General features: G+C 29.8%; 1 protein-coding gene and 1 pseudogene across 1 annotated transcript; both read right to left on the bottom strand.

Annotated features, from left to right (window-relative positions):
• Window positions 1-5,026: 5,026 nt before the first annotated feature.
• On the bottom strand, window positions 5,027-10,516 carry LOC107872058 (annotated as a pseudogene).
• Window positions 10,517-13,357: 2,841 nt separating this feature from the next.
• On the bottom strand, window positions 13,358-21,201 carry LOC107872623 (xylan O-acetyltransferase 1). The gene is made up of 5 exons (XM_016719259.2): window positions 20,500-21,201; window positions 19,830-20,001; window positions 17,920-18,119; window positions 14,506-14,664; window positions 13,358-13,746 (listed from the first exon to the last, which is right to left on the bottom strand). Exons 1-5 carry the CDS (start codon window positions 20,967-20,969, stop codon window positions 13,398-13,400), a joined length of 1,350 nt encoding a protein of 449 aa, XP_016574745.1. The 5' UTR covers window positions 20,970-21,201; the 3' UTR covers window positions 13,358-13,397.
• Between the last annotated feature and the right edge of the window lie 550 nt (window positions 21,202-21,751).

The following is a 21,751-nucleotide window of genomic DNA, read 5'->3' as shown; positions in this document are numbered from 1 at the left end:
ACAACCAACCACAATGATACATTTTCACAACCAACCACAATGATACATTTCCACAACCTACCACAATGATGTAATTTCACAATCATGTGAGCCAATATCCACTCATTATTTTCGTTTCATCCATGAATTTCCACATGTCTCATATACCAACAAGTATGAATATATCATAATACACCAATGGTTCTACATTAGACATTTCAAAAACATAATATAATTATTCACATTTATTCAAGGTTATCAACATCACATAGGACCCACAGAGTTATACACATCACATAATATCTAAATTTTGATAATTACATCACATATAGGCCCCCACACGGGCACAACACATAAATAGTCATTTTCATGATTAGTTCTCACCCTTAACATGCATTTTATACCATCATTTACTACTCAGCCCAGTCTGAAGATTTAAGTCATAACCTACCTCAAAATCCAAAATCGGTCCTCTACACTTCGAACCCACGGCCTTATTTTCTACGAACAATCCCGAAATCCACTAAAAATATCAAATATAAAATCTACGCGTCAAAACAAAACCAATGACACCCATATTGGCTACTTTTGGTTCAGGGTCAGAAGGATTCCCGGAACGAGTTTCCAAAAATGGACAAAATCAAAAATTTACTTTTAAAACGTGTTCTCTATATTTTTAGAAACCTATAACTAAAAATTAAGTCAAATCGAGTAAAAAATGAGGTTCAAATTGAAGAAAAATTATTTTTGAGCTTTACCAGATAAAATCCTTGAAATTCGGGTTAAAATATGAATCAGAGTTGTTTTGAAGGTTAAATTAATGAAAAACTAGTAATTATAAGATTAAAATATTATTCAAATGAAAAGGAGTGAAATTGAGGTTTAAAATCAAGCCTTAAGATTTTTGAAATTTTAAGAAATTAATCAAGAAATTACTAAAAAAAAAGAGTGAATTCTTACCTTATATCCATAATAAAACCAAGAAATATATGTTAATCTAGCTTCCCAAGCTCCCACAAACTTCACTTTTAAGCTCTCACATTATTTTAAGGTTAACTCTCAATAGGCTTTTTTGCTATAAATAGTGCAGATTTTCTGCAACAGCTGTAAAAAAATTATTTTTTTAAGTCCAACTCGGACTTCGACGGGATGTCCGAAATTCGTTTGGAGTTTGATATATGCAAATGAACTATGCAACCACACTAAATTCGATGTTCCGGATGCGTTGGAGAAGTTGGATATTCAAAGAAACATCATTTTCAAAAAGTTGACCCCCGAAACTCGAAATTATAATTTCCTAAATCGAGGGTCAAAATGAGATTTAAAAGCCTTAAAATCACAACAAATATGCTAACACCCTAAAATCGATATTTCGGATCTGTTGGTAAAGTTGTATTTTCCATCCGAGATTGTTTCGACCAAGTGTGGGTCTCACATTCATTTGTCTAATTTTCCAGCTTTTCGATTAATAGGTCGAAATGAGCTTGGGTGCACCGGGACCCGAACCAAAGGTCTACCTAGCCTAAAATTGATATTCTGGAGCTGCTGACATAGTCCATTCGGCCATCTGTCACACGTATCAGAAGATATCTCCATAAATTTAAAATAAGGCTCTCGGAGCCATCAAAAATCACAATATCGCATAAATGGTATCCAAATACATCGAAAATTATGACAATCACTCCCACACTCTAGAAATATCATAATACAACTGCGGGGAGAGGTAAAATAGTTAAATCACATAAAATCACAAATTTCACATATCTCATCAAATTTTTAAATCGTTACACATTCACTCCAAATCTTTATCAAAATGGTAGAATGTCAATTCAATGATAAAGTAAAGACCATGAGAACTGATAATTTAATAACAATGAGACATCCACTTTTCTTCAATCCAAGGATATCATACATAAAATAACTTGCCCATATACTTCCCAACAAAGTGGAATAGTAGAAAGAAAGCACAAATACCACTTAAAGACGACTAGGTCCTTATTATTTCAATCCAAATTACCTCTCAAATACTGGGAAGAATGTGTGTTAAAAACTACCTACCTCATTAATAGTCTAGCACCATCTTCCATTAACAAGAAATCCCTTTTTGAAATCCTTCATAACTGTAAACCCTCATATTCACACTTAACAAATTTTGGTTGCCTATGCTACCCTACCTTAACCAAACCACATAAACACAAGTTTGAGCCTAGATCAACACCTTAGGTTTTCCTATGCTATTCTTTTGATGTAAAAGGTTATAAAGTCTTGAATCTATCTACTACAAAAATATCGATTTCTAAAGATATGACATTTCATGAATTTATATTTCCTTTTTCTTGTCAATCTAATAACAATGTCAATTTTTCATACACGTCTTTTCCTAAAAATCATGTCACAATGTATAGTAATTAGTTAGATGTTATGCAAAATGGTCATAGCAGTGATACTGCAACACCCTTATCAAAATCACCTGAGATTTTATCCCCAACACCTCATACCATGACATCTTCACCTGCACATTAGTCATCTTCTTTAGTTAATCCTATGTCACCATGCTCTACTATTTCTACATCTGTATCACCTAGAAGATTCCTCAGAACACACAAAGTTCATTCCTACCTCAATGATTTAATCCATCTCATTACACAACTACAATCACATTGCTCTAGAAAATATTCAATACCTCTGCACACATGTTTCACATCTACTCATCTTACTGCCTCTGATGTCCCAAATTTTACATGCCAACAACTTGTCCACAGCATTCATCTTAATCATGAACCAACATTTTATGAGGAAGCAACTTCATGTCCAGCTTGATAAATAACAATGACACAAGAGTTTGAAGCACTTAATGCCAACCAAATCTGGGATCTTGTTTTCATATATACCACCCGATAAGAGAGCCATAGGTTATAAGTGAGTATATTAAAGCAAACATAATGCTGATGGGAGCATAGAAAGATACAAATCTAGATTAATAGTGAAGGGTTAGACTCAGCATGTTGGAATAGACTATAGTGAAAATTTCTCACCAATCGTGAAAACGACCACTTTAAGAACCTTAATTTCTTCAGCTATTAAAAGAAAATGGGATATATACCAATTAGATCTAAATAATGCATTCCTTCATGGGACCCTCATGAGGAAGTTTACATGGAATTGCCAAAAGGTTTACATACAGACAAGGTTGGTTTGGTTTGCAAATTGAATAGATCTTTTTATAGTTTAAGACAAACAAGTAGACAGAGGTATGCTAAGCTAACTGAGGCCTTGAACTCAAGGGGGTTTACTCATTCTATGCATGACTACTCATTATTTTACAAGAAATTTTATTCATCTTCTATTTTTATGGTTGTTAATGCGGATGATGTTTTAATTACTGGGACTGACACTTGAAATTTTAGAGCTAAAGAAGTTCATGAATGATACTTTCAAAATCAAAGACCTAAGGAAGTTTCATTATTTCTTGGTTTTAGAGGTCATACATAAGGATGGTGGTGTACTTATATCTCAAAGAAATTTGTATTGATGCTACTCAAGGAATTTGACTATCATAAATACAGTCAACTTTCTTCACCACTAGATCCTAACGTTAAACTCAAAGAAAAGGAAGGTCTTCCCCTGATTGATCCAGGTTATTATAGAAAGTTAGTAGGAAAACTTAACTTTTTAATGCACACAAGGTTGGACATAGCATATGGAGTACAACACCTTAGTCAGTTCATAAAAAACCCTAGAGAACCTCATTTATCGGCTGCATATCACATGTTATAATATTTAAAAAAGGATCCATCTTTAGAAGTGTTCATGTCTAATAAAGAAGAGTATTGTTTTACCCACTCCAGCTCCCCCGAATAGTTTGATTTTTCCTCCACGACTGGACGTGAAGAGTTAAAAAAAAAAAAAGTTTTTCCTTGCTTGATTTTAAAATTTTCTTAGGATTTGATCTATTCCACACATTTAACTAAGAATAAAAATAAAGAATTTCAAAATTTACAAAAATTAGAATTGTGATAAATCGAAATTCTAGATAGAAATATCTGTCTTTCTGCTAAACAGGATGGATTGAACTCCATAAAGGTATTTTATGACTCAAATTGGGTTGCATGCCCTGATTTAAGGAAGTCAATTTTTGATTATATTGTGCTACTAGATGATTGTCCAATTAGTGAGAAGTTTAAGAAGCAAGAAACTATCTCACTATCTTGTTTTTGTGTATTGTGATAGCCAATCAACCCTGCACATTGCTATAAGTTTTGTGTTTCATGAAAGGACAAAGCATATAAAGGTTGACTGTCACTTTGTGAGAAACATGCCACAAAATGGTCTAATATCAATGCATCACACTGGCACAGAAGCACAACTTGCAGACATCCTTACCAAAGCTCTCAATAAGGTTAAACACTACAGGGTTCTTAGCAAGTTGGTTGTGATTTCATCCTTTCCAACTTAAAGGGGGTGTTGACATTACATCTAGAACTTGAGATATTTATTTGTAACTGTTGAGTCAGCAAATTAATTCGTTAGAGGTTGTTAGTGTTAGTTTGTACATATTAGTGAGTTAATCATTAATAGTTAATTAGTTATCGATATTTTTCTATTTCCTACTTGAATATAAATTATTGTCATGACTGAATTGAGTTTGACTTTTTCATTTCCCAATTTTGGGATTTACATATTTTCTCTCTCTTCTTAGCTTTCTAGCTTAGCTCCATATTATCTCAATCTTAACAATAGTTAAGGAATTAACCTTATAGAAAACAACATAGAAAGGACAATAGCAACTTCAAAACAATACGATGAACGAAGCAAAAACCTAACAGGTAATAATAATAAATCGAAAAATATTCGGTAACCGAAGCAAAAAACCAACGGTTAATAGCAAAATTGAAGTAGAAAAATAGTAGAAAAGTAATAATAATAATATTTTTAGGTGGCATCCTTCCGCATTGGCTGCGATGAGGGAAATTAGATCATGATGTTCAACTTTATACTAACCTTGTATACTAATATTAGTAAATCTATCTAAAAAGATTTAATTAATTTATTCAGCTAGTTTGCTAGCTAATCTTGCTAAAACACCAACTAATGGTGCTGTATTAGCAGTAGCAGCCTCAGCTTGCTGAAAATTACTTCTTGAATCATTATAATAATCATTAATATCAGGTCCTCCAACAATTGCACCATCTATAACATTTGGATTTGGTGCATTTTTATTGAACCATAGAGTAAAACCTTCTTGGCAGCTCACTTCATTTGAGTCTATTTTTATTGACACAATTGATGCTCCTCTGTGATGAATTTGTTGGGGGTAATTGGTCCCAAATCCAACCATGTAACTCATTTTTCTTGGGTTTTCACCAAGTATATAATCCACCTGATATAGTAATAAAAAATTGGGAAGTTCTTAGTAAGGGATAGTACTTAACATGTCCAATATAATTTCATCAGTGAAGTTTGGCATCGATACAACATGTCCAGGGCAATTCTATTCTATAAATTGGGTATGAGGAGGATAGGATATACGCAAGTCTTACCTTTGTGGACAAAATATAAAATAAGTTAAACAATAGATAATAGCACACATAAAAAACAAAGAAGCATTGTTACTAAATACTACTACTCATAAAGAGAAGCGTAAAGGAGGCTATCCTCTGCATCTTCCAGATAAGGTACGACAACACTTGGTTATTTACTAATCTTCTAACTTAATCCTCAATCTCCACCTCTTCTTATCTAAACTCATGTCGTCAATAAGTTGATGTCTTGTATACATCAATAGTGTATATAAGGAGTGGGATTAGTAATATCGAGTATATTTTTTTTCTAGAAAAAATATTTTGTGCTCACCAATCAAATATCAAAAAATTGTTTCTAGCAAATTATATTTCATGGTAATCATATTTCAAAAAAAAGAAATGTAGAAAATGACTTGAGCTTAGATATACCAAAGAAACTTTAAAGTGTACCACTAGTTTAATATTTGTACCTTATCAAATCTAAAATACTAACATCGTCAATGTAAGAAATTTTTTATATAGTTACTGATCACCAAAAGAATATCTACAAGTAAACGCCTCCTTACAATGTTAGATTTATAATTTTGAAAATAAGATAGATTAACTGAGATTTGACGAACGTAATAAGTTCCAATGGCTCCACATTTCCAGTAGCACATTTTAGAGAATTTTTAGTGGAAGATAATGTATCAGCATAACTTGTTATAACAAATGTTGCAGTTGTGACATATTGAAGATTATTCCATGGTTGCCACCATAAAAGTCCTCCATTGGTCTTCTTTATATTGTTATTTCCCTTTTGGATACAATTGCATATAAATTCTTCTGCATTTTTCTTGTATTCATTCAATGAAATACTTTCATTTCCCGCAAATTTCTTCTCCAGCAACATCTGCAAAAAATTAATTAATAATGTGTATTAATTAACGACAGAACTTCAAAAAGGGAGTTTAGCTTCTGTGCAATGATAGTTCGGGGCAGACTAAAGTTAATGAAGATGGTTCAATTGAATGTCATTCATTGGAGAATCATAATGTACAAATAAGATGCACATTCAGGATTTCATGATTATGAGTTCCGAATTCTAGAATTGTATAGTTATTCAGCTCCAAATTTATAATTTGTACATATACAGAATTTGGATTAAAAGTACTAGATGCGACCGAACATATGGTGGCCGGTACATGCAGTAGTTAAACTCTATTCAAAAATGACATATTACCTTTCTAATTTGATTTTAATGCTTAAATTTTACAAAACCAGTACTCTAACTATGATTTGAGCTCCAAATACAACAACAAATCGATTGGTTTGTCAACTAACGATCAAAGGATGTTTGAATATAAAGAAGAGAAATAAAAAAAGTGACAACTTTCAAATTGTATATAATGTAGACTAATTTGGGTAAGGGCTGAAAAATTTGGCACCGTTTGCTTATAAGTTTGAGTCAGATAACTGAGTTCGTTAAGGCTTAATCCCCTTGGCATAAGGGAAGCTTCTAGTATAAAAGATAAAGTAATTCAAATTTTTCTTCGATCATATTTAATTAAATACAAAGTGTGATATTTTAAATAATTTTTTAATTAAAATTTCTAATTTTGTTACTACTAATAGTATAAAGGATCAGTAATACGTAATTGATTACCTTGGCAATGAGTAGTTGAGCACCAATATATTTGTCATCCCATGATAAAGTGGATCTGGTGCCTCCCGTATTAGTGGATTTATCATTGATGTAACTGAGGTATTTTTTGTATTTGATGGCTTTGAACAACCAAACAGCAGCCCACAGTAGTTCATCCTGTTTGAAGACCAAATAAAATGTAAAAATCAAGATATACAATCAAATCTCGCAATAACGATTTTGAAGCCAGATTGAGATGCTCTATCGAGAAGTCTCCAACTCTGCATCTATCTACTTAGCATGGAAGCATACACTTTATTTGAATGTTTTTTTATTGCTATAGCAAGATACTATCACAGAGGAGACATAATGTAACATAATGAAAATTGATTTCAAAATAAACTTAATTATTATAATAATATTATTATGGAAATATCTTACCTTAGATATCTCATAAGTTTTTCAAGAGTAAATCACTTTTAAAAAGTACTCTCTTTGTGTAATTATTTGGGATTCCAATAAGTTTTTTCCTATTGACTATAATTTTCCTCCACCAGATATGTTGTTGTTGACTCATAAATTAGAACTGAAGGAGTAGTCGTCAATTGTTCAATTCCAATTTACAAACCTCCATTCTATTACTATCTCATCTCAATTTATGTGACACATTTTATTTTTCCAGATTCATACTATGTTAATTTTGACCATTTTATGATATATTTTTCATATCAATATGAGAAAAAAATGATTTATAATACTTTACATATAATTTTAAAATATCTAAATTTTTATTTTAATACATCAAGTTGATTTAATTCGATATAGATTTAGGGAATAGTCAAATTAACAGTATTAGCGAAATGTGTCAAAAAATTGAAAGGGGAGAAATAACTCGGATAGGTTTGATAGTTTAATTGTTTGACATCATCAACGAGACAAAACAAACTCATCATCCCATTTTACGTAACAATATTTTTTCCCGTCTATTAAAAAAGAATATCATTTTTTTAATTTAAAAGTAATTTAATTTTAAAACTTTCATTCAACCCTCAATAAAAATAATGTATAACTATATAAATATTTATAATTTATTTTAGATCACATATTTCAAAGTCTAATTACGTATTAAATTTTATATCTAATTACACATGCATCACATAAGTTGAGATTGAGAGCGTAATATATAATTATGTATTAGTTTTACCTCATAGCCAGAGCTTGCTGTAGAATTGACCTGCCACTGAAATGCTAGTTTGGTAATCCCCAGGGAACTTTGTAGCAAAATCAAATAACTGCAAAATACTGAATGTAATTAATTAATTTATGTTGGACACACAAACATGTCTTTGGAGAGTTATCACCCTCACAAACGAATCCAACTAATTTAAATTTTATCAAGTCTCAATTTAAGTATCAGACATCATTATTTGGGAGCATCACCCTCAAAAATAAATCTGACGAATCTTAATTTAATCGAATCTCAATAAAGTATCGAACATCGAGTGAAAAATCAAAATAAAAAAAAAAATCACAAATAGGTCACACTAGTACATTCACTCAACCTTGATCATCTATAATTTTATGTTAATTAATTTAATATTTTAAAAATATAGCGACGAGTTCAACCTGTTTTATTTACACTACGAAAGTATTATTTTCTACTAGACACAGTAATTAGGTTTCCGACTGGTTATTACTATAATAATTGGTATGCTGATATAATTTGGGGGAAAAAAATGTATCTTGGAGCAATAAATTGTTATTGAAAAATGAGTCTCTTTTTTTTTTTTTGTAAAATAATTTTTTTAAAAAATAAACAGCGGGAAAACACCCCAGAAAGTTGATGGGCTGTTTTTTCACCTTCCAAAAAAGTTGTTTTGTAGGTATTGTTTGTTACCTAGTCAATTTCCACAGTATTTACTCCTATGAGTTCCTTATACATAATGTAATTATGTACTAAATATCTATTTCATCCTAAATGAATAAAACTTAAGTATTTTTTTTATTATTATTAAATTTTTTTTGTGGGGGCGGGGTGGGGTTATATTTAAAACTTAAGATTATTAATATAAAAAATGAATGAGTGCATATATAACTTAAATATGAATAGTAGTAAGAGCTTAGTTACCACCTCTTTGGCATGTGTAAGAAACTGATTCGGATAACTCAAATTCTAGCCCTTAAAAGCAATGGCTGAAGCAGCTAAAGCTGCGGCCGTTTCTCCAGCCAAGTCAGCACCTGGGTGTTGTTCATCAATTTTATAAGCAGCCCTTGGTGTTGTCATATCTTCTGGCCTTTCCCAACATTGATGATCTGAATTTCCCTCTCCGATTTCGTCATATAAGACGTGAGGCTCTTTATGTGCTTTTATGAAATAATCAGTGCCCCATTGTATTGCACTCTGGGCATTTTTTTAGTTCATTTTGTGAATTTAGATGGTGTTTAAATTCAGTCATGCTCCATGCTAGCATTGTTATCGTGAATGCCATTGGAAATCCAAATTTCACATTGTCTCCAGCATCATAGTATCCTCCGGTTAAGTCGATCTAATTAAAAAAAAACATACATAATCAATAAGGATTCATATAGTTTTTAGTGATGGATGAACAATATAATTTATGAGTTCATATGAATAATATAACATTTTCATACCAAAATCAAGGAAGATGAGAAAAAACCATGAAATTAAACTATTCATGATAAATAGGAGTAACAGATTTTGAACAAATAAAATTAAAATATTGAATTTGCCTTTAATAGCTGATTATGATTTGTTTGGAGATGCGACATATTATTACAGAGAGAGAAATAGATACACACATCTTTTTCAACAATATACCATGGATCAAATCGAAAATAGTAAATTCAGTTGAACCTGTTATAGCGATTATGTCTACCTGTGCTAAAAAAAATACTAAAAAATTGTGTGCCTATTTTGAATATACTTACTAGATTTTAGATTCCCATTTTATAGGAAGGAACATATATACTTGCATGACCTTGCTTACATCCGTAAGTTATAGACTAATCTAAATTCAATAATTTTGCCTGATCAATTGTGTACATATGTTAAAACATTTACCAAGTACAAAAAATCATTTATACCTTGATAAATGATCAAATGGGCTGGCTATACTAATTTTTAATTCAAACTAATAAAGTTTAAATTTTGAATCCGTCTCTGATGTTTACTTACCCCTTCGTCTTTGCCATCTTGAAGTGTTGAATCTCCACGCCATTGCACACGTTGATTAGAAGGCAATTTTCCTAATCTTTGAGCTTCATAATACAATAAAGATTTTGTAAGTGTTGTTCCATAATCAATTGAAGCTGCATTTACAAATAAAATCACAAGGCAAAAACCAAGCATAAAATGATTTCTTGAAGACATGATTATATAAATTTATAATTAAGAGAAATTTTTTTAGCTTATATTGTTTGAGGGTCTTGCATGACAGTGTGCGCGCGCACACACACACACATATATATATATATATATATATATATATATATACATGGAGAGTCTATATTTAAGTCAAAAAAAAAAAAAATGAAGAAGCAAAATGGAAAAACAATATTTAGCATAAATGATGATTATCTTTGAGTCCTAGTTTGGTATTTGGTATCTGCTTTAGAATTTAGGTAATTTAAATTTGCTTTGAAAAGTCCTATTATGATGTTAAGTGTTTTTATAAGACAATTCATTGAGTTTGCATACAGTTAAAATTATTTTATAAAAAAAGTTCAAACACATTAATAATTTCGAATAAAATTTGTCAGTGCTTGATTTTTTTTTTTAAAGTTAGACTTACTCAATTTAACACTAAGTTCGAGAAATATAATAAGTCGAAACGAATTTGATTTATTATCTTATTATTCCCCATGTGATACTACTATATTCACATCGAGTACTATAAAACTAAACGAATAAAGATAAAAAGATTTATTTTTTTACAAATTTTAGTTAACACAAACGTATCATTTATTTAGTTGTAAACATACAATACCTTCTATCTAGATATTTATCTAGGAAGCATAAAATGTAGGAGTATTTTTTTCCCCAATAATCTAGCTTTCGGATTAAGACTTAAGAGTGAGGACACGAAATGGAACATGGCAAAAATCTCACTATTATAGGTTTCGAATTTTTCTTTTTTTAAGAAAAAAATGGATAGTGTACATGGTAACATGGATTACTTTTTTTTGTTTGAAAGAAAATATATTTGAAGATCATCACAATTGATTTTCAAAAAAACTTTAAAAAATAGATTTATAAAAAGGAAATGTTAGATGTTGACCAAGTTTGAAATTTTCTAGAAAAGATCACTAATAGAATTGTTGCAACCCATGTGAACTCGTAAATAAGAGACCATAAGTATGAATAAACTGTTTTCAATTTTCACCATTTGAGATGTTTGATCATGATATGTTAAGCAAGCCCACCACTGAAGGTTGCGTTCGGTGATAAGTATTTATTTATTTTTAGTTAAAGTTTTTGTTTCAACGATTTAAAATAAAATTGCATTTAGTGGGAGCAATTTATAGTCAAAATGAAATTTTAAATCAGGACTTCAAATTAATTTGATCCAAAATAGGTAGTAAACTCAGCGTAGGGAATTAAAAATACTCAACTAGCCTAAGGACATGTTAAATAGGTGTGTGATCATATAGTTAGATGAGATAAAAATGATCAGATTCATTAAAAAGTGCAAGATAGCACACATTAAGAATAAAATAAGAGAAGTTTGATAGAAAATTGGTCATAGCTTATGTCGACCCATGAAAATTTAATTTCCTTGTCATTTATAATCTACCTTCATTTTTAGAGTATTTACTTTCTTTTTAGTTTAGGAATATTCTAGAATATTTATTTTCATTCCTAATCTAGATTTTATATTAATTGCAGAATATTTTGTTTGGAATATCTATAAGGAAAAAATCACATTTTTCTTGTTTTGAGTTATAACCACCTTATCCCTTTAAAAAAGGAAAAAAAAGAATACATTTATCTTCAAATTCAAATTTTAAATTCAAAAGTTTAATCAAATTTTATTTTTAATGATAAGTTCAAAAGGTTCTAAAAGAAATCTGCAAATTAATTTATAGTCAACAGTTATATTTGGGGTAGGAAGTACACCAGATTGGATTTTTTTGATTAAAAAATAAAAAAAGTTCTTATGATGTGTGTGGGTGTGTGTATATATAGTGTATATACTGTATACTTTTCAATGATAACAATAAACTAGTAATAGTTAACAGTTATATTTGGGGTAGGAAGCAAACCAGATTGGATCTTTTTGATTAAAAGATTAAAAAAAATTCTTCTTATGTTGTGTGGGTGGGTGTGTATATATAGTGTATATGTTGTATACTTTTCAATGATATCGATAAAATAGTAATTGGTCGAACAGTATATATCCATAACTTTCCCAAATGAAAATAGGACACAAGTTTCTGCTTCAGCCACAAACTTACAATTTGCAGCCATCCATCCTATATATTTTCTTTTGAATGTAATTTTCGCCAATTTGCAGACTCTCCAATAGTCTAGTAGGCTGGCTGAACAGGCCCAAATGAGCACAAAATGACAAGCCCAACTCTAAATCAACGGGAAAAGGACATAAATAGTACTTCAGATGAAACTATTGACACGAAAATAATAATTAAATTTTCATTTCATTTTCTAGCCATTTGTTCGCTAATTTATAAATACTAACACAAATTTGATACATATCTTATACAGATATGTGTTCTATACAATAAAGATACAACTTCTAATATATGTATATATAACAATGATACAATAAAGAATTTATATAACAATGATACAAATTCCATGCACATCTTATTAAAAAAATGCATATTCTATATAACAATGATACAATTTCTAACCATAAGTTCGTTTCTCTATTTTTTTTTTTAACAAACTGTATCAATATGATATATGGATTGTTTCAATACGGTATGTGAACTATATTTGAACTATCTGGGTCAAAATGACCCAAAATTATGAAATGGTCATAATATGAAATTGATTTGGACCGTCTGGCCATGAATTGTTCAATGGCCCAAACATGGGCCAATTATTTTGAAAAAGGCCAGCCCATGACCTTTTCCCTTCTCCAACTTGCTCCAATAGTCCAGTAGGCTGGCTGAACAGGCCCAAATGAGCACAAAATCACAAAGTCCAGCTCTAAATCAACTAGTACTAAGAACCAACAAAAAATTATGAGCGTATCAATTCTGATTATCGTTCTTCAATTTACAAAACGTCAAGATCGGGACATAATACGTGTATACAAAAACTCATTCCACGTGTCGGGCAAGCCCGGGAGACACCAATGAATACAATCAGCATACATAGCTGGATCAGCTTGCTGTGCCGGTGTTAGCAATTTGCCTTGTCTAGTTGTGTACAATGAAGTGTGTGCAGCTTTTCTATACTCTGATATACTTGTGATATTCATGAAATATACATGGAATTTCATTGATTTAGTCACATTTGATGCTATAGCAAATAGCCTCTTATCTGTCCCAACATTTAGTGGCATTGAAATGTTGAGTATTGGTGTTGTTTCCTTTGCGCATTTTATCCCATTTGGATTGTTCCAATCCATACTCCTGTTTCATGCATTTCCATATATGCAACCATTATTAGTTCACTTTAATTACAATAGTTGTTGTTCATCAACCAAGAGTTTAAAGAAAGTGTCAAAGTTTTATCCACCCACAATATTAAAAATATATATATTTATTCGATCATCATGTCATCTAAATGTAATCATAAGAAATTCTACTTGGCAACATTGATTTGTAACGTAGAACAAAAGATAAGTAATCTATTAGAGTGTCGGTGGATAAACAAGTTCTTACACTGTGAAGTCACATAAATGATATTTCCTTCGTTTCAATTTACGCAATAGTGTTTGACCGGATATAATTTTTAAGAAAGAACGACAATACCTCTTAAACAAGACGTACATATTCATAAGGTTATAAATCACTTTATTAAAAGTCAAATTTAAAGTTAAAAGTTATATATCTCTTAATTTCGAAATACAGCATTCTTTTTTAAATTGACTAAAAAAGAAAGTACGACATACATTAGAATGCATGGAGCAATAACTACAACTTATAGATAATCGTTAATAAAAATATGAGATTAGGAACGTAAAATATAAAACAGACAAATCATCTATTACTCTTCATTTTAAAATATGTCATAATTTTCCTTATGAGAGTCAAAATTTATAATCTTTAACTAATAATCTGAGATATAATTTTTCATAGTATTTATATGAGAAAAATTATGACATGCTAAAATGGAGTAAAACAAGTTGAGCTAAAAGGAGAACAACACAAGGGAAATAGGGATTTTACCTGATATGCATAGGTGACATGCTCATGAAGAAGACAAGTGTCCTATTGGGATCCAAATTGTTTTCAACCCATTGAGACCATGTTGTCAATACTCTTCTATATGCTATTGTCCTCTCAACCTCATCATATTCTGTACATCCTTCGTCAAAAGATCCTCGCCTATACGAAAAAAATAATAATAAATTTGAAACTTAAATATTAAAAATATTGCATATAAGAAGCTTTTTGGATGACAATAGCTTTGATCCTTAAAAGTATTACTAAATCTTATTTTTGATCCTTATGATCTACTTTCTTCTTTCCTAATTAGTTATTATTATTATTATTATTATTATTATTATTATTATTATTATTATTAAAATTAGATTTTTCAATACTCTACTTGTCATTTTATAAAATGTATGCATAATTAGTTATAGTTATTTTTACTTTTATTTTTAGTAATAAATAGAAAAAATATAAAAAATATATTTTATAAATATATATTTCATTTTCATAACTCAAAAATTACATTACATTTTATGGCCCGAAATCACATTTCAACCAAACCTGCAAACTAATCTTTTTGTTGGTTATATAGGATAAAGAGAGTGTCCCTTCAAAATGGAACGTTCTTCTTACCCTGATTTTCAGCTCCAAAATCTCTCAAAAAAGCTTCATGCTTCTTCTTATTCAACTCGAAATATATACAATGCAATTCAAAAATTTCGTTTACATAAGCAGTTGTTGAAAAAGTTCAACATTGTTGTACATTTTTTTCTGTCATTCGAGTTTCAATTCTGAATTTTCGTAAATAAGTTTGATTTTGGGTGAGTACGATTATAAAAGACCGATTATGTATTGAGGAGCCTAAATCTGGACTTTAGATGATTTGGTGAAGTTTTGAGGTGTTTTGGGGTGTATTTGATGCTTGAATTTGAGAAAGAAGACAAGATCTATTTTTTAATACAACAGTATTATATTTGTTGCAACACCCCAAAAATATTAGAACTTTCGTACACTCAATGTTGCATAAATTGCAAGTACATGTAGAATTAAATTTCATATTTTTATAGTATTGGACATGTAACACCCCCAAAATATTAGAACTTTCGTGCACCCAGTGTTGCATAAATTACAAGTACATGTAGAATTAAACTTCATATTTTATAAATTGCCGATATAGAAATGTTGTACCTTAATTGAACGACAGATGGTGTTCTTAACATGAGGATAAAATGATGGATTTAGGCCCAGTACTTACGGTAAATATGGACTGAGACCCTGCTGATTGGGGAGTATCGGACCCATATAGCCCGTGGATTACTGAATGCCATTGAAAAGGGGAAAATTTCAGAAATAGCAACTCTGTAGCCTTAATTATAACTTTTATAGCAACAGTTTCATAATTACGAAAAATAGCAAATTGTATTTGTATTTAAGTAAAATGTTGCTATATAAATACATATACAAATATATATGTATTACTCATAAATACATATGCACAACTAAAAAATACATATTCTTCTATTACTATGAAGTGGGTAAAATATTGCTACTTTTGCTATAAGTTGTAATTTTGAAAAAGTGTTGCTATTTATTGTAATTATAGTCTTAAGAATACTAGTTTCTGTAATTTTTCCATTGAAAAGCTACATAATTCAGAATTAAATTTTAAATGGTCATGTCTTTATGTCTCATGACCAAGGGTTCCTTAATTTATTATTATCATGAATGATGAAAATGAGTTATGAACATGTTTATTATTTTTTGGCTTGTATTTCAATACTCGTCGTACCGATCGTCTCCAAACGCTACATCATTTCATGATTTAGGTTGAGAGGTATTTTTTTCGTGATTTTGTGTAGCACTAGGATGTTCGTATTCTCTCTTAAACAACTGATGAGAAATGGTAAGCCCTCCATCATCCAGAAGATGTTTGTACTTTCCACTTATATTTCTAGTCTAATATTTTATCATTTTTATAGTATAATCGGTGTCATGTCCCGATTAGTAGTTATTCTTAAATGTTAGAGGTTTCGTAGATGATGTTGGGTAATTGATTGAATTATTTTCTTAAGATATTGACAATACTTAAAGTGTTGAATTTCTTTTTTATGGGCTTGTTTCTGCAACTTTAGATATGACTATACTTATAATATAATGCTAAGAGGTCATCTCAGGCCTTAATTGATTCGGAATGCCCGTCACGGTCAGGACCATGGTTTGAACGTGACATTTATATATTAGTTTGTAAATTATTGTATATATTTGTATATTGTATTGTATATACAATTAGTCTTTTTGTTTCAGTGATTCTCTTCTTCCTATCTATTTTATACACACTTATACAATGTACATACATTGTCTAAACATTATATATATATATATATAAAATTACGCATTTTGTTGTATAATTAGATATATACGCCTAATATATAACATTATGCATAATTATAAGATATGTATAGTATACTAATATATAATACATACAAAGAATCTAGTTGACGCTCGAGTCCAGGTGACTGTCGAAACTTCTCAATGCATTTGAATTCATAGATGAATGACTTGCCATTTTCATGTTTATTCGATGATCATAGTTTGACTCTTTTTTCACTGGAACCTAATAATATCATAACATTATGCATTCTGTGAACGTTGATGTATGAGAATGGTTCACTAGTCTCTACTCAAGTATTTGTAATAGACCTTATTAACTAGCTAGTTAATAGACGAACAATGAAAAATTTCTGGAGTCTTAAGGGTTAAAAACTAATGACACCCCAACAGTCCAACTGGGAAGAAAAATATTCTTTTGTATGCATATATGATTTCTTTGTGTTGAATTTTTAGGTAATGATTTCATCTATTTTTTGAAGGTATATTGCATTTCGATGTGTTCTATACATACTTGGGCATGTGACTAGGCTTGTCCTTGCGGGAAACAGAACAAGGAGGCCAATTTTTTTTTTCTGATTCCACAGCTATAGATGTGGATGAGATATTGCCGTATCAAATGGGTGTACGTACTACTAAATACTATTGAGCTATTAGTAGTTAAGAAAAATTAATTAGATGAAAAATATAGTGATCATGTTGATAATTGAAGGCTTTGTTATCTATTTTCACATGTCCGTAAGCCTCCTAACACTCTAGATTCATGAGAGAAGAAAAATGAAACTTCAGAAAAAAAATAGCAAAATGATGTGGTGCGTAAGAACATTATTAAATGAAAGGAGACAATAATCTTTCTATTTTGTAATATGAAGATGGGAGATGTGAGAGGGTAATTAATTGTGAAACAATTAATAATCATGCTAAATTTGAAAACATTTCCAAACAAAAGGTGCACATTTTCAATTAGTTGAGAAGTAAAATTAGAATTACTGGAAGACCAAAATGGTATAAACTTTTTGTTTTGTAATATTTACTTACAGAACTTTCATGGTGCCGCCATTCATCCACCAACCATAAGTATTGAAGATGAGATAATCAACATTCTTCCAATTATTTCCATGTTTTTCAATTGATTCTGGCATGATAATTCTGGTCAAAATGCTATGCATTTTTGGATCATCTGAGTTTGACTCCACAATATATGGAGCCCAATAAAATTCCACAGTGGCATTATACTCCTGCAATATTTAACTACTTTAATTAAATAAGAAAAATATTACTTCTTCTATTTTAATTTGTTTATTTTTGCTTGATTAAAGTATAAAATTTAAGAATGTAAAGAAAGATTTTAGTCTTGTGGTTATTTATTAAAGATACATGTAATATATCAATTTCTACTAATCTTGTGATCTTAAATATGATGCCATGATAATATATCTATAATAACCACTCCCCTATTCTCTATTACTAGCATACTATCATTAAATCTACTTTCACTGGCATGGTATCATTAAGGTATATTTTAGTGTTTTAATAAGACACTTCTTAGTTCTTAGACCTCTAAGCATGATACCATCACAACATATTTATATTTGCTTGATATTATTCAGGTATGCTTCAGTCTTCGATAAGACATTTCAGTCCTTCAATGAGACAATTTGCAGTTTATCATATACCGATAAGGTATCATAAACGTATGCTTAATTTTGATATATCAATTTTATTAAGGTAATTTTTGTGAAAATAATAACAAAAATGTGGTTCCTTCCTTTAAAAGAAAAAAACTACAAAAAAATTCAAAACATATTTTAATTTTTATATTATTTTTAGCCAGTCTTACTTGTGAAAATTATTTTAAAATAGAGTCATATTTTCATCGGTCTAGACATAATTAGATAATATTTATTTTTATATTTTATCTTTTAATATTTATAAAGAAAAAACAAAAAGAGACAAAATAAGTAAAGCATCAAAAAGAATTAAAGCTTTTGCAGTTTAAAGACAAATTAAATTAGGTAGATTGGAAATTGGATAAGCACTAGAAAGAAGCGGTGGTAATCAAAATTATGGTTGGATATGTGTGTAATAAATTTGGGTGTAATTAGTTCTAATATGGGAAACATGGGTAAATATTTGGTGTTTATGGATAGTTTGTGTAGCTTTTTTCTAATTTTATGATTTTAAATATATCGTGCGAATGTTAAAATTAAAAATTTGTTAAATCAGCAAAAAATATTTTTTTATAAACGAACTAAAAAGAATATAGAAAGAATAAATTAATTGACAAGCTTTAACATAAACCTTTTAGAGTGTGACTAATAGTTTCAAGTAATAAGGGAAACTTGCAAAATATAGATAAGCAAACTCACACGTCACAAGTAATAGGTGAAAATATGGCTTAAATATAGCAAATTAGTCCATTTTCCTACTTATAGGTTATCTAATTAAGTGATGCTAAATCATTGATTTGACATATAATCAAAAAGTCAAAACTACTATCCCATGTTCATTACAAGTAATTATGAAGTATCATTAGAGTCTTAACATCCTAAAAGGAGAATTCCTCTTGTACCAATTAAACATAATCATTTTGTTAAGTACTTATCCTTCATATATCATTCTTGAAAAGAATTCAAAACTTCAACTTTATGAATTTGAATTTTAAATTCTACCATTAAGATCAATTATTTATACTTCTAGTGGAATTTTTAGCACATAAAAAGAATTCGAGCTAAAATTACTGAATTCTGAAAGAGAGCGGCCACCAAAAGGTTTCTTCTCCCTCCAAATTATGATAGTCGTGATTGATTCGAGTATCTTATTTTTTTATTGTGTTGAATTTTCTTCGTCACGCGAATCTCATTAGTCTGATCAATAGATTTCGAATTCCAGCTGATTAAAGGGAAAACAAGTCTACTCAAAATGAAAAAAGAGAGAATCATAGATACCTCAATCATGAAAACTGATAAATGGCCAATCTTTTTATATTTTTTCCAGCTGAAAGGAACCCCAGATTGAAGCAAACAAATCATAGATTCCCATTGGTTTCTATTCAATGAATCTCCAACAAACATTAATCTCTTATTCCTCAGCTTTTCAAGTAACAATCTTGGTCTAAACCTGAAAATTTGATCACATAAACATGGTATTCAGAAAAAGAAAAAAAAGTTAAAGCTTTATCGATAATTCAATAATGATTTTTGTTTATTAATCCTTCCATTGTAACTTATTTATATGATTTTGACTTGATATGGAGTTAAAAAAAAAAAAATAGAAAATTAAGATATGTATAATGTACTCCCTCTGTTTTATATTTCTTAACTCATGTTAACCTAATACACCTTTAAGGGTTCAAGTATTTTTTATATAGGACCCAAGTAAAAAGACAAAGTAGAATTATTAAAACGTCGTTAATTTTGTGGCCTTTTAAACATATTGTGTAAAAAATAAAAATTAAAGAATTGTCAAAAAGAAAAGCAACATTCTTTCTTTTCTAAAGGTACTACTCTAAAAATGAAAGTAATAAAATAAAAATGAAAAAAAAAGTGACATTCTTTCTTTTTTAAAGATACTAAAAATGAAAGTAATAAAATAAATTAAAATGGATGGAGTAATTACTTGGGTAAAGAACAATCTCTAGGCTGCCACCTCCAATTCTGATACAAAGAATCCTTTCTTCCATTCTTCAAACAAGTAACTTGTTCTGTGAGAAACTTACATTCTTGTTCTTTATAAATTGGATGTGTAACATTATCATATACCCATTGACCTTTAAAAATATCACAACTTTCTGGTAGCAATTCAATTTTCTCCTCTGAATTTATCAAAATAGATGAACTTTTGCTATGTTCTCCTAGAATCTTGGAATTTTCTTGAACCCCATTTGATTTATTTGAAGAATTTTCAAGATTTTCTTGAATTTTGTGGTTTGAGAATTGGAATTGTGCAATGGACTTGATATCTTCACTGTACATGAAGAACCAAAAGAGGAATAATGAGGAAACTACTATGCATATAGGAAAATTGTTGAATTTGAAGCCATTTGTGAAATTTTGTTTCATGTTGAATAATTTCGAGAAGAGTGGCATTAGCTAATTTTGAGTCGGTGTGAATGCATGAAAATAGTATTTATGTATACAAAGAGAAAAAAGAGTGAAAGAAATACTAACGTGTGGATAAGTTTTGTCTTTTTCTGTTATTATTTTTTTTTAATTATTATTTTTGTTTAATGAGATTTTTGGTGAAGTGGGATTTTCTGCAAGAAATTGATTTGAGTATTGGTGATTGGGAAGCATGTCTTTCTCACCTTCTATCTGTTTATAACAACTTCCTTTGGTCCTGTAGGCCCCAACTCTAGAAAACTAACTACTGTTTTCTCTGTTGAAAAAAAAAAGAAAGAAAGAAAGAAAGAAAAAAAGAAGATATGGACTGTGGATTTCTGTTACACAATTTTTTGGATAAATTTGAAATTAAATAAACAGTTTGAAAGTAGCTCAAGCAGATATGTTGTCAATAATTTTTTGAAAACCTTGCAACGGTTTCATTAGATTTGCAATCAAACAGACAATTTGCAAGCAATTTACGCAAACAATTTCTAAAACATCTTGCAACAACTTTTTTTCTTTTATAAATATCCGTTCAAAATTTAATTCTTCATTGTTTATCAAAAAAATAAATAATTTTCTCTCTCTAGTGCATGTTTAGCTTGCTTTGCTAACGTGCGCATCCATGGTGAGACGAGGTCAGGGTCGACCACGTAAGAATAAGGGAGAAGCTCGAAAGATTACTGAATAGACTTATGAAGAAGCTCACTCTGTGGAACGAATAAGGACACAAGAATCCCTGACAGAAAGTACTAAAATAGAGGATA

The sequence above is a fragment of the Capsicum annuum genome, chromosome 5, assembly GCF_002878395.1.
Source record: "Capsicum annuum cultivar UCD-10X-F1 chromosome 5, UCD10Xv1.1, whole genome shotgun sequence".
NCBI classification, from domain to species: Eukaryota; Viridiplantae; Streptophyta; class Magnoliopsida; order Solanales; family Solanaceae; genus Capsicum; species Capsicum annuum.
This window is presented reverse-complemented; position numbering and strand designations above follow the sequence as displayed.

Coding starts and splice junctions, on each gene's coding strand:
- LOC107872623 (XM_016719259.2), bottom strand. CDS start 20,969: ATGCCACTCTTCTCGAAATTATTCAACATGAAACAAAATTTCACAAAT. Junction 18,120..19,829: donor TATCAGTTTTCATGATTGAG/GTATCTATGATT, acceptor TAAATATTGCAG/GAGTATAATGCCACTGTGGA. Junction 13,747..14,505: donor ATGTCACCTATGCATATCAG/GTAAAATCCCTA, acceptor TGCATGAAACAG/GAGTATGGATTGGAACAATC.